The sequence below is a fragment of the Larimichthys crocea genome, chromosome XXIV (genome assembly GCF_000972845.2).
Source record: "Larimichthys crocea isolate SSNF chromosome XXIV, L_crocea_2.0, whole genome shotgun sequence".
NCBI lineage: Eukaryota > Metazoa > Chordata > Actinopteri > Sciaenidae > Larimichthys > Larimichthys crocea.
The window spans coordinates 17,895,693-17,913,482 of record NC_040034.1 but is presented as its reverse complement, the minus strand read 5'-3'; the positions used below and the strand labels follow the sequence as shown (position 1 = coordinate 17,913,482).

General features: G+C 41.3%; 1 protein-coding gene across 3 annotated transcripts in view; it reads left to right on the top strand.

Annotated features, from left to right (window-relative positions):
• alk (ALK receptor tyrosine kinase) overlaps positions 1–17,790 on the top strand; it is a 302,582-nt gene that overhangs the window by 254,051 nt on the left and 30,741 nt on the right. For all 3 annotated transcript variants that reach the window (XM_027274896.1, XM_027274895.1, XM_027274897.1), the window contains 5 exons: positions 1,533–1,667; positions 2,312–2,415; positions 4,473–4,645; positions 6,422–6,516; positions 12,266–12,340. In XM_027274896.1, the coding sequence (XP_027130697.1) occupies positions 1,533–1,667; positions 2,312–2,415; positions 4,473–4,645; positions 6,422–6,516; positions 12,266–12,340 (582 nt within the window). The remainder of the gene's footprint in view (positions 1–1,532; positions 1,668–2,311; positions 2,416–4,472; positions 4,646–6,421; positions 6,517–12,265; positions 12,341–17,790) is intronic.

Below are 17,790 nucleotides of genomic sequence, written 5' to 3'. Positions count from 1 at the left end.
TCTTTGTATTATATTAAAACAAAAACCGAAATGGTGTTACAGGGTTTTTCTAACCTGAAAAGCCTTTAATATGTATAAAAGCTAGTGCCATTGATAAAGCAAGTATTTTTCTTGCTTTTCTACCTGAATTCGTGCTTCATGATCTCTGCTCAGGACAGTTTCGGTGCCATTATCTGGATGATGCTATTTCCAGAAAGCACACTCTTATCTGGGCACTCAGGGATTCTTATAGGTAACGGGCACTCACAGACAAGAGCTTGGGATAAAAGGAACAAAAAGCAAATTTAAGGTGAAAACTTTCAACTTCATCACTGACTGTCAACAGAAGTCTGATATGAAGTACTCAGCGGCGCCTAAAATCGTTAAAAAGGTGTAATTTACATGATCAAATAAGCAGTAACAAATACACCATGAGTAGATTTATATTATGCAAGGTTTAAAAGGTTTATTTTAAAACTAAAATGTATGTCTAATTTTAGTCTATAAAAATGTCTAGGGAACTTGTATTTCTATGAGAACGACATAAGTAACTGGCACATTTCAATAATCCATGCCAGTGATTTATTTATATGGCAGGTTGTCATTTCAGCACTTTGGACAGATACTGTGACATTTATTTGAAAGATTTAAACTGATTTGAGGCCCTGTACATATATACAGTAGAGCTCTATTATCTGTAAGTGAAAATGGACTGGGAAATAGTCCTGAAAGTGAAAGAATCCATTCAGAAAAGGGGCCACTGGCAAAATTATGTCTGTTTAAGTATTTGCACTATCTAAATTGTGTTTGATTTATTCTGTCAGTTACTTAGCCAAACATAAAGGTAAAAACATTGTTTGCAAATCGAGGAATTTGCACTTGCATGAAGCCACACTGTGGAAATAAGGAGACAGACCTAACACAGACTTGCCTACTGTATCCTTTTATGGTTACACAAGCTCTACACCATCCAATTAACCATTTTCTTTGTATCTTTGTAAATTGTCAGTGGTTGAAATACATCCAAGGCTCATGCTGTCCTGTGAAGTGATTTCAAGTTGATTGCCACAACCAAAGCACATCATGTCACCACCTCAGTTTTCTCATTTCCCCTCAGACCCCGTTCCTTTCTTCCTCTACTCTCTCCTATCACCCCCTCTAGGCACTTCAGGCCTTTTCCATTTTCTGCTTCTGTTTCTAGAGTCTCTCTGAGAGCCCCCACTACAACACCACACCGCATCCCACCACACCTCAGCCCTAATTTTCACCAACACATTTAGTCCTGTGAGCCATTAGTCTTGCACCGCCTGCATGCTTCTCTCCTCTCAACCTCTTCAACCTCACTGTCGCTCAACTCCTTGATCCCCAGACTCCTCCCCACCTCTGTCCTTTTTCTCCTTGGCAGTTTGGCTGTCAGTGTTCACTCTATCCTCTCTTCTCTAACCCTCCTGCCGGGCCTGTCCACTCATTATATGCCCCCCCACCCCTTCAATCGTCCCTCCTTATCTTCTTCTCTCCTGCCCTGATATATTCTCTCTCTTGTATCTCTTCAGGCCACTTTCTCAATGGCAGCTACTGCTCTTTTGAAGATGGCGAGTGCAGTTGGCAGTCAATAACGGGCCGTGGTCTCTCCTGGAGAAGAATCCAGTCACCGGCCAAGGCTACCAGACAGAGCTGTCCATCATCAGGTGGCTCATACATGTCTATTCTGATACCACGAACAGTGTTCTGAGCAAATGAGGAAGTGGCCTATTTGCAGGCTCTCCTAAGTGTGCACACAGCAGCCTTAAAGCCTCATTAAATTGGACTTCAAAGGGGAAAATTATACAGTAAAGCAGGACTTGAGGATTTTTTAAAGCAATGACCTTGAATATTTGAGTCTAACAGCTTGTGAATGTGGAAAGATAACCAAAACCTCTGATGTGTCAGACACAGACATGTTGTCTTGTTCAGAGCTCAGTGCGCTGCTACAAACAGAATCCCACTGGGTGTAAAAGCTGCAGCATGTCTGAGTCCTACAGTTCATCATCAGTGCAGTGACTCGGGTGTGTGTCTGTTTGTGGAGGCTTGTTTTTGCTCCCAACTATTTACAGATCTCTCAGAGGTAGTCTGAAGAACCTATGAATGGTGACTTGCAATTTGACAGATAACCAGTGTTAATTTTATTGTCTGTCTGTGCTTTTCTTAAACCTTATTGTCTTTAGATCGGTTAAGTTAGAAGTCGAACAAATGGAGAAATGACAGTTTACTTCATATTTCAGAAACTCATATGTATATTACGCCACTGTTTTTCTTTTTCTCTATGGCTAATGTATGTGTTTGTGTGTTCAAGGTGCTACATTCAGTGTGGAAGGAGGCCAGTCTAAAGGTCAACGTAGCTCAGCGTTACTGAGGAGCCCTCTCTACCCTCCGCCTCTAAGAAACTCCCCATGCACGGTGAGCAAACACATAATCAGATGTGCACCATTCAGTCCACCCAGCCCTATCAACCCGTAGTTGCTTTTGCTGTATCTTGTCAGGATTTTTGTTTGTTTTGTGCGGTTGTAAAGCAAGCACACATGGATTCATGCTTTAATATTTTAAAGAGTATGCCCCACTTTTATATGAGAAAATATTTTGTGGATGTGTACCAATTCTAGAAAATGTAACGTTAAGTAAGTTTGGCTGGAGTTGCTTAAGTGTAAACCTCAAAAAAACGAATTAAAGAGCAAGATAGAGTCACTTTAAACTCTAACCCTACGTGTTTAGTGATGACATGGCCCTTGCCTTTGCAAATCCTACATAAAACTGAAAACTGGATACCTCTGTATATGTGTGTTCAACTGACTGTTGGCCAAACCGGGTCCCTGAACAGCAACTGTCACTTCATAGAAACCTTAACTTGACAGGACAGGCTCTGCAATATTCTCCACTGGTCTCCACTGGTTGGAAATCAACACTTACTCAGTTTAATTTGCCACTTCACCATTCAACAGCTGTAATGAAAAAAAAGTATCATATTTGAAATGTACCATGGGCATATAATAAAACGAGAATGTCGCTGTAGGAGTAGAAACATAATTCTTGTTATTTGCTTCAGAAGCGGCTCAAAAATCAACCTGTAATCTGCCGAGACAGCAGGTTAACATTGTGCTGTCTGCATTTCCCAGAGAGAGATCCTAACAAACAGTGAGGTTGACTTCATCAATCACAGGTTGTATCTGCTGACCTATTTGTAAAAATATTAGAAGTCATGCATTATTCAGATCATGATGCCCACAGAATCGGTCTCAGGAGACGGTTGTGTACTTGAAGTCTTGATTGATGCTGTTGCATCTAGCATTTAGAGTTGCGTTGGTTATTTTAATATTGCACTGTACAGCGACCTTTGGCCTCCTGCATGTGTACTTTGTGGAGACAGGGACTGATTTGAGGTGAGAGGAGCTGAGACAGAAGGGAGGCACGGAGGTGAGAAGGTGATGCAGAGTTCAAGAGGTCACAAAACAAGATAATAAGAGAGACAGAGGGGAAATAAATTTTGCCTCGACAAGGAAAAACACAGCGAAAGAAAAAAGGGCTGCAGGGAGGACAGAGAGGGGAAGCAAAAAAAAGGAAAGAATGAAAGTGTAAGAGGAGCTGGCTGCTTCTCAGGTGTGAATTGCAGGCGCCTGATATTAAAGAGCAGTGTACTGTACCATTGCAGACCTTGCTTCCCAGCGTCTTGGCACACGGCTAAAGATTAGCCATGATGCCAGATTAACACTCTAAATCCTCCTCTACACTGAACTGGTGCTGTTCAATCTACCCTGTCTGCTCTTGGACAACTATGTTGAGGATATTAGTTTTGGGTATTAGCTACAGACCACATTCACTTTCATGTCGTGCCCGGCATGCGCTGCCTGTAATCTTGATGTTTAACCGGTCACCATGTGGTCTCACAGTTGATGATGAGGACCTGCAAACTGCTATCGACAAGCACGATGCAAGCATAAACATGTTGATTTCACTTGTCTGGGTAGTGTCGTCCCTACGTGTACTTTCCATCAAGCTTAATCCAGCATCTGTTCCACTTAAATGGTGAAGCAAGAATTATATTCTTGGCTCTAATAAAATGCAGCAGAGGGACATGGTCATGTCCCATGATTGTTAGGAAGTGTTGGATGCAGACTTTCTTTTTCTATTTAATTCTTGCTATATTGCCTGTCTGTTATTTATTTAGAGCAGGTTTACACTCACCGTATCCCTCCTGGAAACAGAGAAATTAGCCGTACCTGTAGCAAAATACCCCAAATTACTGTTTGAATTCTATCAATTTTAGAATAATTAGAAGTGAACAGATGGTTGTTGCTGATTGATCTCTATGCAATTTTAAATGCATCCCTTCCTTGACAGATAACACGCTTGGCTGGTTTTGCATAAATTCAAGTTGAAGAAAAGTTATTGTGGTGTTTTGCTGACACATGTTATACGGCTTGTATTTCAAAAGTCAACCCTTTAAAATTTCACTTCAACAGGTACGATTCTGGCTGTGTTCTGGAGGCTCACAGAAAGGCTCGCTGTCCCTGTGGATAGTGGAGAACAGCACAGGCCCAGAGGAGCAGCGCAGACTGTGGACTTCAGCCACCGAACCCAAATCTGAAAGTGGCTGGAAACTTATCAAACTTCCTCTTTATGGGCTGGCAGACTGGTATGACAAACACTCACCTGTTTGGACACATTAGCAGGACGTTTGATTATATCAAGCTGCATTTTGACTGTCTGGAGGCATCAAACAGGCACTTTGAGATGTTTAGGACCAGACAAGCGATCCAACAAACCTTACACACTGTCCATAAGTGCTATCACAGCAAATTAGGTCTTAAGAAACAGAACCAAGAAGCTCTTCTTCTTCGTTTTCACCTCTCATAAATGCAGATTTTCAACATTTACATTTCATTTTCAGCGAAACATTTCCTCTCTACTCCACAAAATTAATGAATCCCATAGGGACTCTAGTCTCATGCCATGAAACTTCCATGTGTACAGTTGTATAAAATGTACTCCTCTCTTTTTTTTATCCCACTTGTGATATAGAGAGTAGAAATCAATACAGAAGGCTCTACCCACGCACACTACTTGCTTTCCAATTAGCCACAGCCCTCATTTCCTTTCAAAAAAAGAGAGATTAAAACGAAATAGAATAAATCAAGAAAAAAGAGAATCCCCAGATAAGACTGTTCTTCTCTGTTTGCCTGACTGGGGGTTTCTTTACTATTCAAGCTTGGATAATCCTGCTCCCCTGAGATGATTATTTTTTGATTTCTGGGTTATGTAGTCAGCTGTGCTTGTGCTCTTAATTAGAATGTCATGTTCGTAACCACAAGGTGAACCTGTCACTCTTTGCACAGTGACCTTTCTAGAGCTTAAATAGAATCAGAAATACAGCCTTGAGTGAAAACAAAAGTCAGGACATAACAACTGTCTGTATAGTGTTTATGGTTTGAGGACCTGTGGGCTGACAGCAAGAAGTGAGGTAAAATATAACTTCCATCAAGTTTAAACAACAATTGGCTTATTAAATATTAAAACTGACAGATACAAACCTCCTATCTGAACGACTGATGGTGCTGAAGGGAGAATGCTTTTTGAATCATAAGTCATATTTACTGTAACTTGTGTTACAGCCACAGACAACCCAATCTCTTAAAGAAGTTCCTATAGTTGTAAGGCATGTGTATAGCACCTTTACCTGCTTTAGAATTAAAAAGAAGATAATAAATCTCATTTTCTACAATATGAGACCTTTTAAAGCTAGAACATGTAAACAATCAACAGAATGATGAGAAACTGATTAACCTTACAGAAACATGTGATGAAAAATATATCAAATTTTATATTATTTAAAACATAGTTTGCTTTTTTTGTTCATTTTTGAGCTTTAGAGTCGATTTTGTCATCTTTAAACATAGCCAGACAAGTTGTTTCCGCTTGTTTTCAGTCCTTGTCATAAGCTAAACTAACCTAAACAGCTACTGGCTACAGCATCATATTTGCCGTACAGTATCAATCCTCTCTCTTCAGCTCTTGGAAAGAAAGTGAATAAGAATATTTCTCAAAATGTTGAAGTTTTTTTTTTCTTCTTCTTCTTTATTGCATAGTTCTTGCCAGTTTGTGTAACCATGCCTGCCTAAAATATTTTGTGCATGAAAGTATTTTATCACTTGGAACCAGAAAATATGTTTTATCCCTTAAGAAGTCAAACTGTTTTTTTTTTCTCTCTCTCTCTTTAGATCTGCTGAAAGAGCAGCAGTCCTTAACAGTTTAGACTGAGCTGTCACAAGGCATACAATGCATACAAAGCCAAACCTAAATGGAAATTTTCTTAAAGCACGATAAATTCTTCCTCACATTATTTCAGTCAGAAGCTATCCAACCATCCATTCACAGACTGTGCGGCATTTAAAGCAGCTCTGTCTTTCTGCAGGTTCTGGCTGCAGTTTAGCAAAGAAGATGGACCTGGACCCGGTTCAGCCATCTCTCTCGACAACATCTCTCTCAGTATGGACTGCTTTCTGGCATGTGAGTACCATAAAAATGAGCCTTTTATCTCTTACTTCATTAAACCTTTGTTGATAATCTTTTTGACCCATTGCCTGAGGAAAAAACAATTAAAGTAATAATCAACACAGATCTGTCCTATGTTCATATTCTAACAAGAAATATTTGAACGAGTAGCAGTTTTTTTTTACACTCTGGAGCATTCATTAAGGACTTTCTTATCCATGATTTAGTCACGTAAATATTCCCTCGATAGAACTTTATTATAGTACATTGTCTTCTTTAAAGCAACGCAGAACTTTTCGCAGTTCTCAGTCAACACTCGTCTTTTAAACATAATTCTATTACAGAAATAATATTTTTATCAAGCATACTGCAGCTTTGCTTAGAGATAAATTATATATATTATCACATGCCTTTAGCAAACCTTTGATGTGTTCTGAAACTCGCTGTAATACAGCTTGCTGATTGATAAGGGAATATGTTCCAATTTTGTACTGCGGGCTTATAAAGGTCAAGCCTCACGTCACCTTTTCAGATATTTCTGTGTTATAACTGAGATGGTTTATCACTATAAGAAACAGGAGTAAGGTGACAACCGTGTGTGGCGTCAGGAGAATGTAAGGGTTAGGAGTTCAGTGCCTCCCTCCATCTCTGCCTATCTGGAGGAACCTGGTTGAACTGTGTCAAGAATAATAATGTCTGAACATCTCTGTACCTGAATATAGTTCTAACAATGAGAACAGTGTTAAAATGAAGCTGTGTTAAACTGTCTACAACCCTGGCCAAGAATTTGATTCAAGAGGCAGGGGCAGCAGTGTCACCCTCTGACGGTGTCTGATTTTTCTTCCTGCTTTAATTTGACGGCTTGTGGTCCCCAGTGGATTATAAAGCTGACCCTGTCATGGTGTTTTGTCTAAGGTGAGAAGGTCTTGGAGCGGTGTAGTTACTGCAACAAATAGATTCAAGATAAATGTAATTAATTAGAGCTACTAAGGGCCTAGAGTGTAGGATTTAGTGGCATCTAGCAGTGACGTTGTAGATACCCCTCACCTTACCTGCCCTTTTCAATCAAGTAGGTGAGACTAAATACGAAACTCACGAAAAGCCCTATCTAGAGCGAGTGTCACTTCATCGCTTTGGTTTGTCCATTCTGGGCTATTGTAGAAACGAGATGATCTACTTCCTCTGTAGATGTAAAGCTCAGTATAATGTAATAACTTCAGGTGATTACACACTAAAGAAAACATAATATTCTGCCATACTTCCCCATATTATTTTTGCTGCATTCTGTAAATAGAGCCTTAAATACACATTGTTTAGCTACCAATTTCCATCCAAATGTACAATAAGAGATGACAAATGTGACACAGTGGCACACATAATATATTCTGTGCTCACCATTAGATTTCTGCTGACTTCATCAACCACAGATGTAATCATAACTCAATCGCCCTGATTGTAAAATCAATCGGATAACATGGAGTTCATCAGCCGAATATGATGTGAGAAATTGCGGTTGGTCTAAGCTGGAGCAGAGTCGCCGTTGCTTCTGAATCAACATGGGCTTATTGGGTCAGAGACGCTTTATTTAAAGAGATGACATTTTCCAGGAGATATTTGCACACCAATTGTGTTTTATGTCCTCTGGAGCTGCAGCACTGGTATGGCAGCTCTGAAGGATCATCTATCCTAGCTTGCTTTCCAGATGGCAAGTTCTTAATCTAGGCCAGGTATCCATTACCTACAGCCACACTCAACAAAGTCACATTTTATCGCCTATCAATCAGAGCGACCGATATGAGATGCTGATGCTCAGCAAAAGACATCGTTTCCCAGAGTGATCACTGTGAGTGATTAGCACGATGGATCTGAGCATTGTCACACGGCCCTGTAATATGTTTTGGTGGGAAAACATATTGCGAACACATTATGCAGGAGATCAGCCATCCGTGCCCTTTTTCCTGCACTTCGCTTGGCTTTAGTGTGATGTATAGTTTGGCAAGCACGTGTATGCTTGATGATGCATTCGTTGCCCTTCAGGTGTTGGACTTGGCTGTCAGTTTTATCATTTTACCTTCACCAGCATCATTAAATTAGTTTATTAGGTTAGACAGCACAGGAAGTTCATCCTTTACTCTCTGCCATGTACCATCACTTTTATTCCCACTCACTGAGCTGTATCAAAAGAGGCTCCCCAACATCACGTTGTGAATGTGCCTCTTCAGTATAGCTGGTCCTTGACATCACTGGCAGCTGTGGCTCAGGAGACACAGTGGGTCATCCACTAACTAACTGATCCAGAGGTTCAATTCCTCGGCTCCTCTAGTCTGCATGTTGAAGTGTCCTTGGGCAAGCTACTGATAGGCTGCGTATGAATGGTTAGCTCCTCAAACTGATGAGCAGTTTGTACCTTGCATGGCAGCCAATGCCATCAGTGTATGAATGTGTGTGAATGGGTGAATGAGATATGTAGTGTAAAAAGTGCTTTGAGTGTTCAAAAGACTGGAAAGGTGTTATATAAGTACAGTCCATTTACCATTTTGTTTGAGTGGTGGAGATTTGCATGGAAATTACTTGACAATATGAAAACCATACGCAGAGTTTTATTCATGAAATTCATTTTTCTATTCAAATGATGTGCTAACAGTTTGGTCGGCTGTTATCTGCTATGGTAACTCATGTAATACTACACAAACTGACATTTATTTCAATACTTATCACCTGCACCTCTCGGTCTTGAGACACATCATTGACCAGTAAGTACCGATGTTCTACAGTCTTCAGTGTATTCACACTCACTATACTACTCAAAAGAAGTTTACTCAAGTGTTTTTTCTTCCATGTTTATCAGCCGGCTTCAGATTTAGATAAAAACATGCAAATGATCTAAATATACAAAATGGCAGGCCGGCTTTTAAATCTCACATTTCCATGAGGACAGACATGGTGTGGATATTTCCCCCGAGCTACTGCAATGGCTCAAAATATTTTGGGTGAAAACCGAGGTGCCCCCCTCCTCCTGTAGCTGGCCTCTGGTGGGCTTCAGGCAGCTTACGTCGCCCTGCTAATGAACAGTGACAGCCACGCCGGCTGTTGCCCTGCCCTCTGGTTCACGCTGCTCTGTGGTGGACCTGCTGAGTCCTTTTCCTGCTGCTGCAGCATACCAATGCTGCACGCTCCTGCTCTGTCTGTTCCCTGCTGGTGCGTGTTGCCTCATGCTCAGAATAACAATGCAGTGAGTCTTATTAGCAACTTTGTTGAAGATATAAAAAGTTGCTGAACTTGTTGTGTAAACGTAACACATCTAAGTGTCTTACCTAAAGAGAGACTGCGTAGAGTAAATGCACAAACAATCAAATATATTGTCGTCACATGCACGCTTTATGTGACGGTCTGCACATAAACTCTGTCTGTATCAAAGCTTCCAAACAGTGGAGACTTAGACGATCATATTTATTTGAGGATTACAGGGGTAGGGAATGAGCTATTGATTTTCGAGCTGCCAGGATTTTTGTTAAGCAGTGCTTGGATTTCTTGTAGCTCTTTTTTTTAAGCTTTGAAGCCAAAATTACAAGATTTCTCTATTCAGAGAAAGTTCCAGTAGAAACCACCTGCTGACTTTGATGATATAAACCACCCAGAGACCAGAGGTGAGGTTACAACTTGAGCGCAAATAATATTAATGCCAAGTTGTAAGCTCTAAGTCAAAGCAGGTTTTCTTGGACCAAATGGAACTGCACGACACAGTATCTTTCCAACCTTTCAGCTGTTGAGGGAGCCCCCTGCCATATTGTCAGATTTGTCAGAGTGTTTTTGTGGTGAAATGATTATAAAGATAAAGATGAAAAGTCTTGCTTTTGTCCCCTGACACACCCAGAACAATGGCAGGAAAAGCAGGCGTGATTTGTTTTTTAACCACAGAGACGGATGACACTATGTGAGCAACTCATTGGCTCGCCACAATTAGGAAACTTGGACTTGTGCTTGATATTTAGCTCATGCATCTTCTTTCCAAGGTTTGGAAACGCCACCTGCTCATCAGTGGGTTGTTAGTGTTATCTGGGCTGCAACCTTTTACTCCAGAAGTACTTATAGGAGCAAAGCAAGTGAAAGAAAATGCTCTTGTGAAACCTTTAAATCATTCTTTGCTGCTGTTGGCCATCCGGGGCAACCCTATGGAGAATATCAGGCAGCTACGGCGTAAACAAACTGTATGTTGTCTGCTGCTTTAAGATGGGCCAGTCTACAACTAGAAAGCTAGAAATGCAAATAGGCCCTGAAACCATGTAATCTTTCTCTCAAAAGCCTATTCCATATGCAGAACAGAAATAGAGCTTAATATGCGGGTCATACGCACATAGAATTTCATTTACAATGCATTGGTTACATGCCGCTGGTCTATGAGCACACTGAGAATGTTTAATAAATAGACTATAAGGAAGGCACACTGTTGATTGACTGAAGCATTGTGATAGTCTGACTGAAACAGCAAAGATTTCTATTGTTCTACAGTTGACTGAGCAATGTAACCTCTTTGGGTGGCTTACACTGTTTCAAGCATTATTTTAAAAGTTATAAATCAGAAGCAAGCCAGAAGAATAGCAGCAGGTCAAGATTTGAACTCATGCCCTTGTTTGATGTCATACCATTGCGTGATGGCAACAGAATAAGATCCACAAACCACAGTGAACCTTATCTGACCTCTCTGAAATAATCTTACTTGTACAAAAGTCTTGTCTACTTTCACAAGGGTCATCTAACAACAGAAACACAGAGGGGGCTTTCTACAGAACATTACATCAAAGAAATCAGGAGGTGGACAGAACAACAAACAAAACACTTTCTGGGAGTTACAGATAAATTTATAGCACTATCTGTATCTGGTATTCTTTAAATAAGAAAGTGAAACCTTTGCAGAGTGAGAATGAAAAAGTGTTCACGTTTCTCAGGAAATGGGTTTCTCTGCAATGTCTTCAGTATTGGTGAAGAATTATTTTAATTCAGGATTTTAATGTATTTTGTCCTATTGTCGGATATTGATTTTGTCATTTCAGCACTTCCTAAAGTAAATACTGGAAAAGTTGCGTGGAGCTGACAGGGTTGCATTGATTGCAGCCTCCGCAGTGCCTCATCAGATGTGGCAGCAGCTCTCTTTAACACCATTCATGCCGGTCTTTTATACCACTGATTGCAGTGCATGGACCTGATCAAAGAAAATGATTCATCCGCACAGTGAATTATAACAGGTCACTGTTTCTCCAGGTCAGCGTCTAAACCTAATTATCGTAGTTTAAATAAGTCTCCCCTGCCTCAACGTCTTTAGGAAAAAATCTAATTCCTCTATTTCGAACAGCAATAGCCAATCAGCGAGGCCTTTTGCCTAGAAGACTAAATCTAGGCGAGAATTTGAAGAGATCAAGGTGCCAGCAAGCTTATGATCCCAGTCCTGGGAAAGCGGTGAGGCTGGAGGCCTGATGGATTTCTACAAAACGCTGTGACTGAATGTACTTACTATCTACTAGAGGAACAGGGATAGATGGTGAGAAGCTGGATGTTATGAATTCCACTCCCTCTGTGTAGCCATTGGTGGTACAAATGAAAGAATGACCCCTGCTGGTGATTCCACTTTCTCTGTACCAGTGAGGGGTCTGCAGCTCCTGTGCCTATCCCTTTTAGTTCTTCAGTGTAGCAGCAACAGGATTTTATTGCTGCATGCTAAGGAGAGACTGTACAGCCTTCTTTATAAATATACTATATTTCATTTCAGCCAACGGCGAGTTTCCACCAGTGGTCACCAGCACAACCAGACCACCACCCATTGGAACCCTTCCCCCAGATTACTGTAAGTACGCTTATGTTTCCTGTGTGTCTATTTCTTTGTCTTTCCTGCACTTCCCTTTGCTCACACATCACACATGCACTTGCATGCATTAATGATTCACAATTACCCTAGATGTGTAGAGTATGGGCTGCAACAAAGTAAGTGTGCCCCCTACTGGTCTCCGCCATGTCCACATCCATGTGAGTTCTGCAGGGATCTCCTTTGGCATTAAATGGAGCAGGACAGGCAGTTTTGAAGTATAAAATCCTCCAATTTGTCTCCTGAGAATGTCAATGGAGCCACTTACACAGACTTGACATTATCCACCTAGCACTCTCTTACCTCCCCGCTTCAAAAGGGTAAAGACAAGCAGAGATTAAATTGCTATATTTCAAGTCATAAGTTACTTACCTGCTCTGAAACACATTTCCTTAGATAGTAGCTATGAAATGCTAGAGGTACAGTGGACTTGTCACCTCTGTGCTGAAAGATATCATATGTTTAGTGTTACACTGGTAAAACTTTTAAAAAGATGGATATTCCTTTTTCTCCTACATAGTTTGCTTATAAGTGTATAGTGAAATAGCACTTATACAAATGTAGAATGAATGTGAGCTTTGTCTGCGAGTTTACCACTCCTAACAGATGATTGGTCTGGACAGTGTTCACACACTCCAGGATTGTAATTGCATTCATTTTTATCTTGCTTTCTCTCCCAGGCGGCATAAAAGACTTTTATGACATTCATACGCTGTTAAAGCCAAGCAAATCAATTTTGGATGGTATCAGAGGCTCACATTCTATTTCAAACTGGTTAGTAGAATCGCACTCACGCGCTACAGAGACTGATAAACTGCTTCGCATCATCAGGTTGTACTTGACCTGACGCAGAAACCACAGCCAATATATGTTTTCTTTTAAATAAGAAAAAGTTACAGCTAAAAACTAAAGTAAAGTTTGACTTTGTTTTACATTAAACTATTGGCCTTGGAGAAATTTGCCGATTGATTGAAGCGTATCTCCACAGATTTTGCATAACAAAGTTTACAGGTCTAGGGGAGTACCACAGCATATACGGTATGCTGTATAAAACCTCTTGCGGCTCGAAGAGGAGCCGAGTCAAGTGATGTCACTTGCGCCGGTTCGGTCTGAGTTTGAAAATGTGGAAAAACTAGGGGTGCGGTGATAAAAGTGAGCTGACTGGACCTCTGTGGTCCACTCCTCAACCTTGCCTGAGGCAGCTAAAGGCAACATAGGCCAAGAGAAAACGCAACATTTCTGCTTCTGCTGCATCAATTTTGATTTTTGATTGTAAATAGTTTAGAGTGAATCTGACAAGTGCAATGCTAAATCAGTGGAGTCGTCTTTTAAAAGCAGACAGCCAGCTCTCTCTCACACACACTGACTTCCTGCACAGCTGATTTAACATACAACATTTCTTCTGCTGCACAGCCACTGATAACCAACTAGAGAAAATGTAAAAAGTAGTGGTGATCGTCAGCCACAACAACAATTCTCTACAGCAGACCAGTGTGGATCAAAAGTCAGCTAAGCATGCCATGGCTCCAATCTGCTCATTTCTGGATCTTTTTGTGCAGTGACTTGTCTGAATGAATGTCTGTGATATGGTTCACTCTGAAGTCTTGAACACAGGGCGGTCTGTTTGTCTCCTGAGGGTGAAACGGGGACAGCAGAAGACCAGACATTAATGTTTAGCCAGCTAACATGATTTGATAAAGTTACAGAATTGCACATTGAAGTGGAGCCACAGGCCAGCAAACAAAGACCATTCAGTCTCAGACAGAATCTTCTATGCTGGGCAGGAAACGTTTGACATTTGAGGAAACATTTTATATACTGTACAATATTATATAAAAGGTTTTCATATAGGGGAGTTTGCTACCAGGATTCAGCTGCAAGGGCAGCAACAAAAAGGCTATTTTAATGTGCTTACACAGGTAATACTCAGTATGGTTACAATAAAGCCAGCAGACTTTAATCTCCTCAGAGAAAGATGGGACTTTGAGATCACACTGCACTCGCCCTTGTGATTATCATAGATATTAACTCAGGGGGAAAGAAGTTGAACTTGCAGTTATACCTTGGCCATTTCAAAGACAGCCTTGAGCGGTTAACATTCGCCAGGCGTGTCTCCTTTCTCCCCTTCTGGAGATGATGCTTTGACATCTACGGGGCAGGACGGCAAGCCTGATGAGGGTTTCAGCTCTGCAGACCTGTCACTCCAACAAGGCTCTCCCCTTCCCCCGACACGCTCAATGATTAACCCCACAGACGTCAACGTCTCTTGTCTCCTCTCGCTCTCTCCCCATCGTCTTTCCTTTCACTCCGCCACCATATCTAGGCCGAGCACATTTTGTTCCCTTTTGTTTCTCCATGTTTCCCATCTTTGCCATTTAAAAAGTTGTTGCTGACTGTCTGTTAGTTCACGTTACTACCATCCCACCCAGCCGCCGTGCCTGTCTGTCAGTGCTCCCTGTGATCTCAGTCTGTTGTCCCACTTCTTACTCCTGCTCTTTTTTTTTTTCTTTCCCTCACCCTGACTTCACCTTCATGCTTTTCTCTCTACTTGTTCCCTCCCCTCGTCGCAATTGATTCCCCACTCTTCTGGCAGCAGTCACTTTCATTTTTCACCACTGCCCTACTGTGTGGCAGCCGCCTCTCACTGCTGACTCATCATTTTCGTTGGGGAAGGAAGTGAAAAAGTCAACCTAGATGAGCTTTCTTCCCTTTCTCGCTGTGATTACCTCTACTGATGGGAAAAGGAACGCGTCACCAACCTCTAAATGAGCCCTGGGCTTATTTTTCTCTGGCTTTTCACTGTATGAGTGTGTGTATATGGGTGGGTGTTTTTACGTGTTTCTAAGCTCAGTGTTTTCTTTTTAGACAATAAAACAACACATTTTACACAATACACTGTCACGACGGAACAAAATATCATCAAATTTACATCTTATCTGCAAAAGCATAGGATGTACAAGAATTAGCTTCTTTGAACAGACAGCACATTTTCATATCAAGGTGTTCCACTTCCGTTCATACGACAACAGACAACAACACAGGTTGTGTGGAATAGATGAAAACTGGCATCAAATCAAAGACAGAAGGGGTGCTTATTGAAGCAATCCCATTGGCTCTTGAAAGTAACTGACAGCAGATGTTGGTCCCTGAACGCTTCATGCAGGAATAGGGAATTTTGGCCATTACACGCTCGCTAATTAGCTGCAGAGTGGAGATGTCAGTCTGTGCTTCTTTCTATACTCGTTCATAAACACCAGCCTGCGGCAATCAGTTTGCTAGTTGTTGTTACTTTGGGTTTTGGAGGGGGGACATTAGTCACGAAGACAGTTATGAGTCTGATAACGAGCAGTCCCGCGCAAAACAGGCTCGTGTAATTAATTGGACTCTAGTGCTCTATGAGCTTTGTACTTAGCATGCAGAGCCATTCATGGCGTGCCAGCCTTGATCCATCTTTCTAATCGCCGGGCCCAAGGAGGACAACTGTCACCGGATAAGCAGGCTACTGCTATGGATGTAACTGTTTTTAACTGTGTTCTGTTGTTTTCTTGTTAAATATACGCTGGACATCGTTGAAAAGGAGGGCATGTCCTCACTGATCCCTCAATATTTAAATAAAGGTTGAATGAACAGAGGAAAGCAGCACAAAATGAGATGTCTACAGTATATTTTGGGTGTTAAGTTAATATGGAATTTTGTAAAAGTATTTTAAAAAAATCCAGTAAACATGTAACAACATACAAATACAAGTTCTTATTTGATTACTTTGAATGGAAAGCAATGGTGCAGGCAACTCTAGAATTAAAAACAAACACAATGTTCAGAAAGAGTGTTTGTTTCGTTACTGTTGAGAACACTTGTTTTGGAAATCATGTCAAAATGAGGCTCAGTCATATTCTGGTGATCAGATTTGTCTTTTTGTTTTCTGTTTAAGTGGCACGGTCGTCTTACTCTGAAGGAACTGATCAGTAGTGACTGACTTAGCTGTCCCGTCTACATCATTTTCAGTCAAAACAGATGCTGCGGTGGCGGTTGTTAATGTTGATCAAAGAAGTACGTAGATTATGCTAAACTGACATGTTTGTTTGAAAGAGTGATAGCAAAACTGAGAAATCTTCTCACCGTAAACCCCAGACAGCAACAGACGAACAAGCGGTTCTGAGATGTAGGAGTTGTGTGGAAGGGATTTTTCTCTCGCATACTTGTGGGAATATGACGTGTTTATTCTTAGTGGGTGTTCACACCAAGCAGTGTTAAAACCACGCAGGGGGCTGCCTTAGTGGAGACATGTTGCTTCAGGCCCTGGTGAGATAATGAATAAGTTCCAGGAAGACTAGTTTCAGTAACGGATCCCTGAATTGAAGGTTTATCAGGCACCACACACTTTAACTGGAAAATGATCATGGCTACAATTATTTTATCTATTGCGATGACAATCCAAAGTTAAACAGCAGTGAGCATGCATATTATCTTTGGCCAACGCAGCCCCTTGCAGGATTGCCATGTGTTGCATTGTAGCAAAGGTTGAGCCTCGTTCCATTTTTTTGCCAGAGCCCCATGCATTGGCACCCCCACTGTGTTGACAGACTGGCGCCATTTACATGAATACGACGGCTGCGTTTGCTCAAGCAGTGCTGCTGTCTGTCTGAACGTGGCCTTAGTCCAAGCCTGTGAAGCTCTAATTGACTGTTGTTGTTTTTTTCTTCAACTGGGGAAATATTCAGTGTGGACCCAGACTAACCCAATCATGACTAAATTGAAAAAGAACATTTACAATTAGAGAATTTAGACTCAAAACTTCCCTTTTTGTACAGAGTGATGATCATTTTTTTCACAAAACTGAAAGGCTCAAGCTTCATTATTCACATTGTTTACTTGTTACTGATTGGCCCAAACACTGCTTTAGTCATTCGTGAAAAATAAGATGTTTTCTGCAGTCTTGTTTTAATAATGTTCAGAGGTGCTGTCACTATGGCGATCAGAGACACTCTCTCCCTTTGACTCTTTCTCTCTCTCTCTTATTCCTCACTGATGACAGTGTGCAGCAATGCCCCTTTCATTGATGGAGGCCAGTGTTTATTATGATGATGCCATACCACCGGTGGCAAAGTTCATAGAAAAGGAGATTTATATAACAGTCGGGCAGAGTCAGAGTCTCCCCAGGGATGTGTAAGTGTGTTTCAGTGTCTGTGTGTCTGTGCTGCAGGTCAGAGGGGCTGATGAGTGCGCACACCACTTATTAGAGAGAAGACTATCATCTGTGAGAACACATCATTTTTTATTTGTTCTGCAAAGAGCCCATCACGGAATGGCTCATTACGGCGGTTGGCTGATGCGTTCAGGTGTGTGTGTGTGTCTGTGTCCATAAAAACCTACTCATATTGATGGACCAACAAGATCGATCAGCTGTGTTGAAGTGTGAAACCAAACAGTAC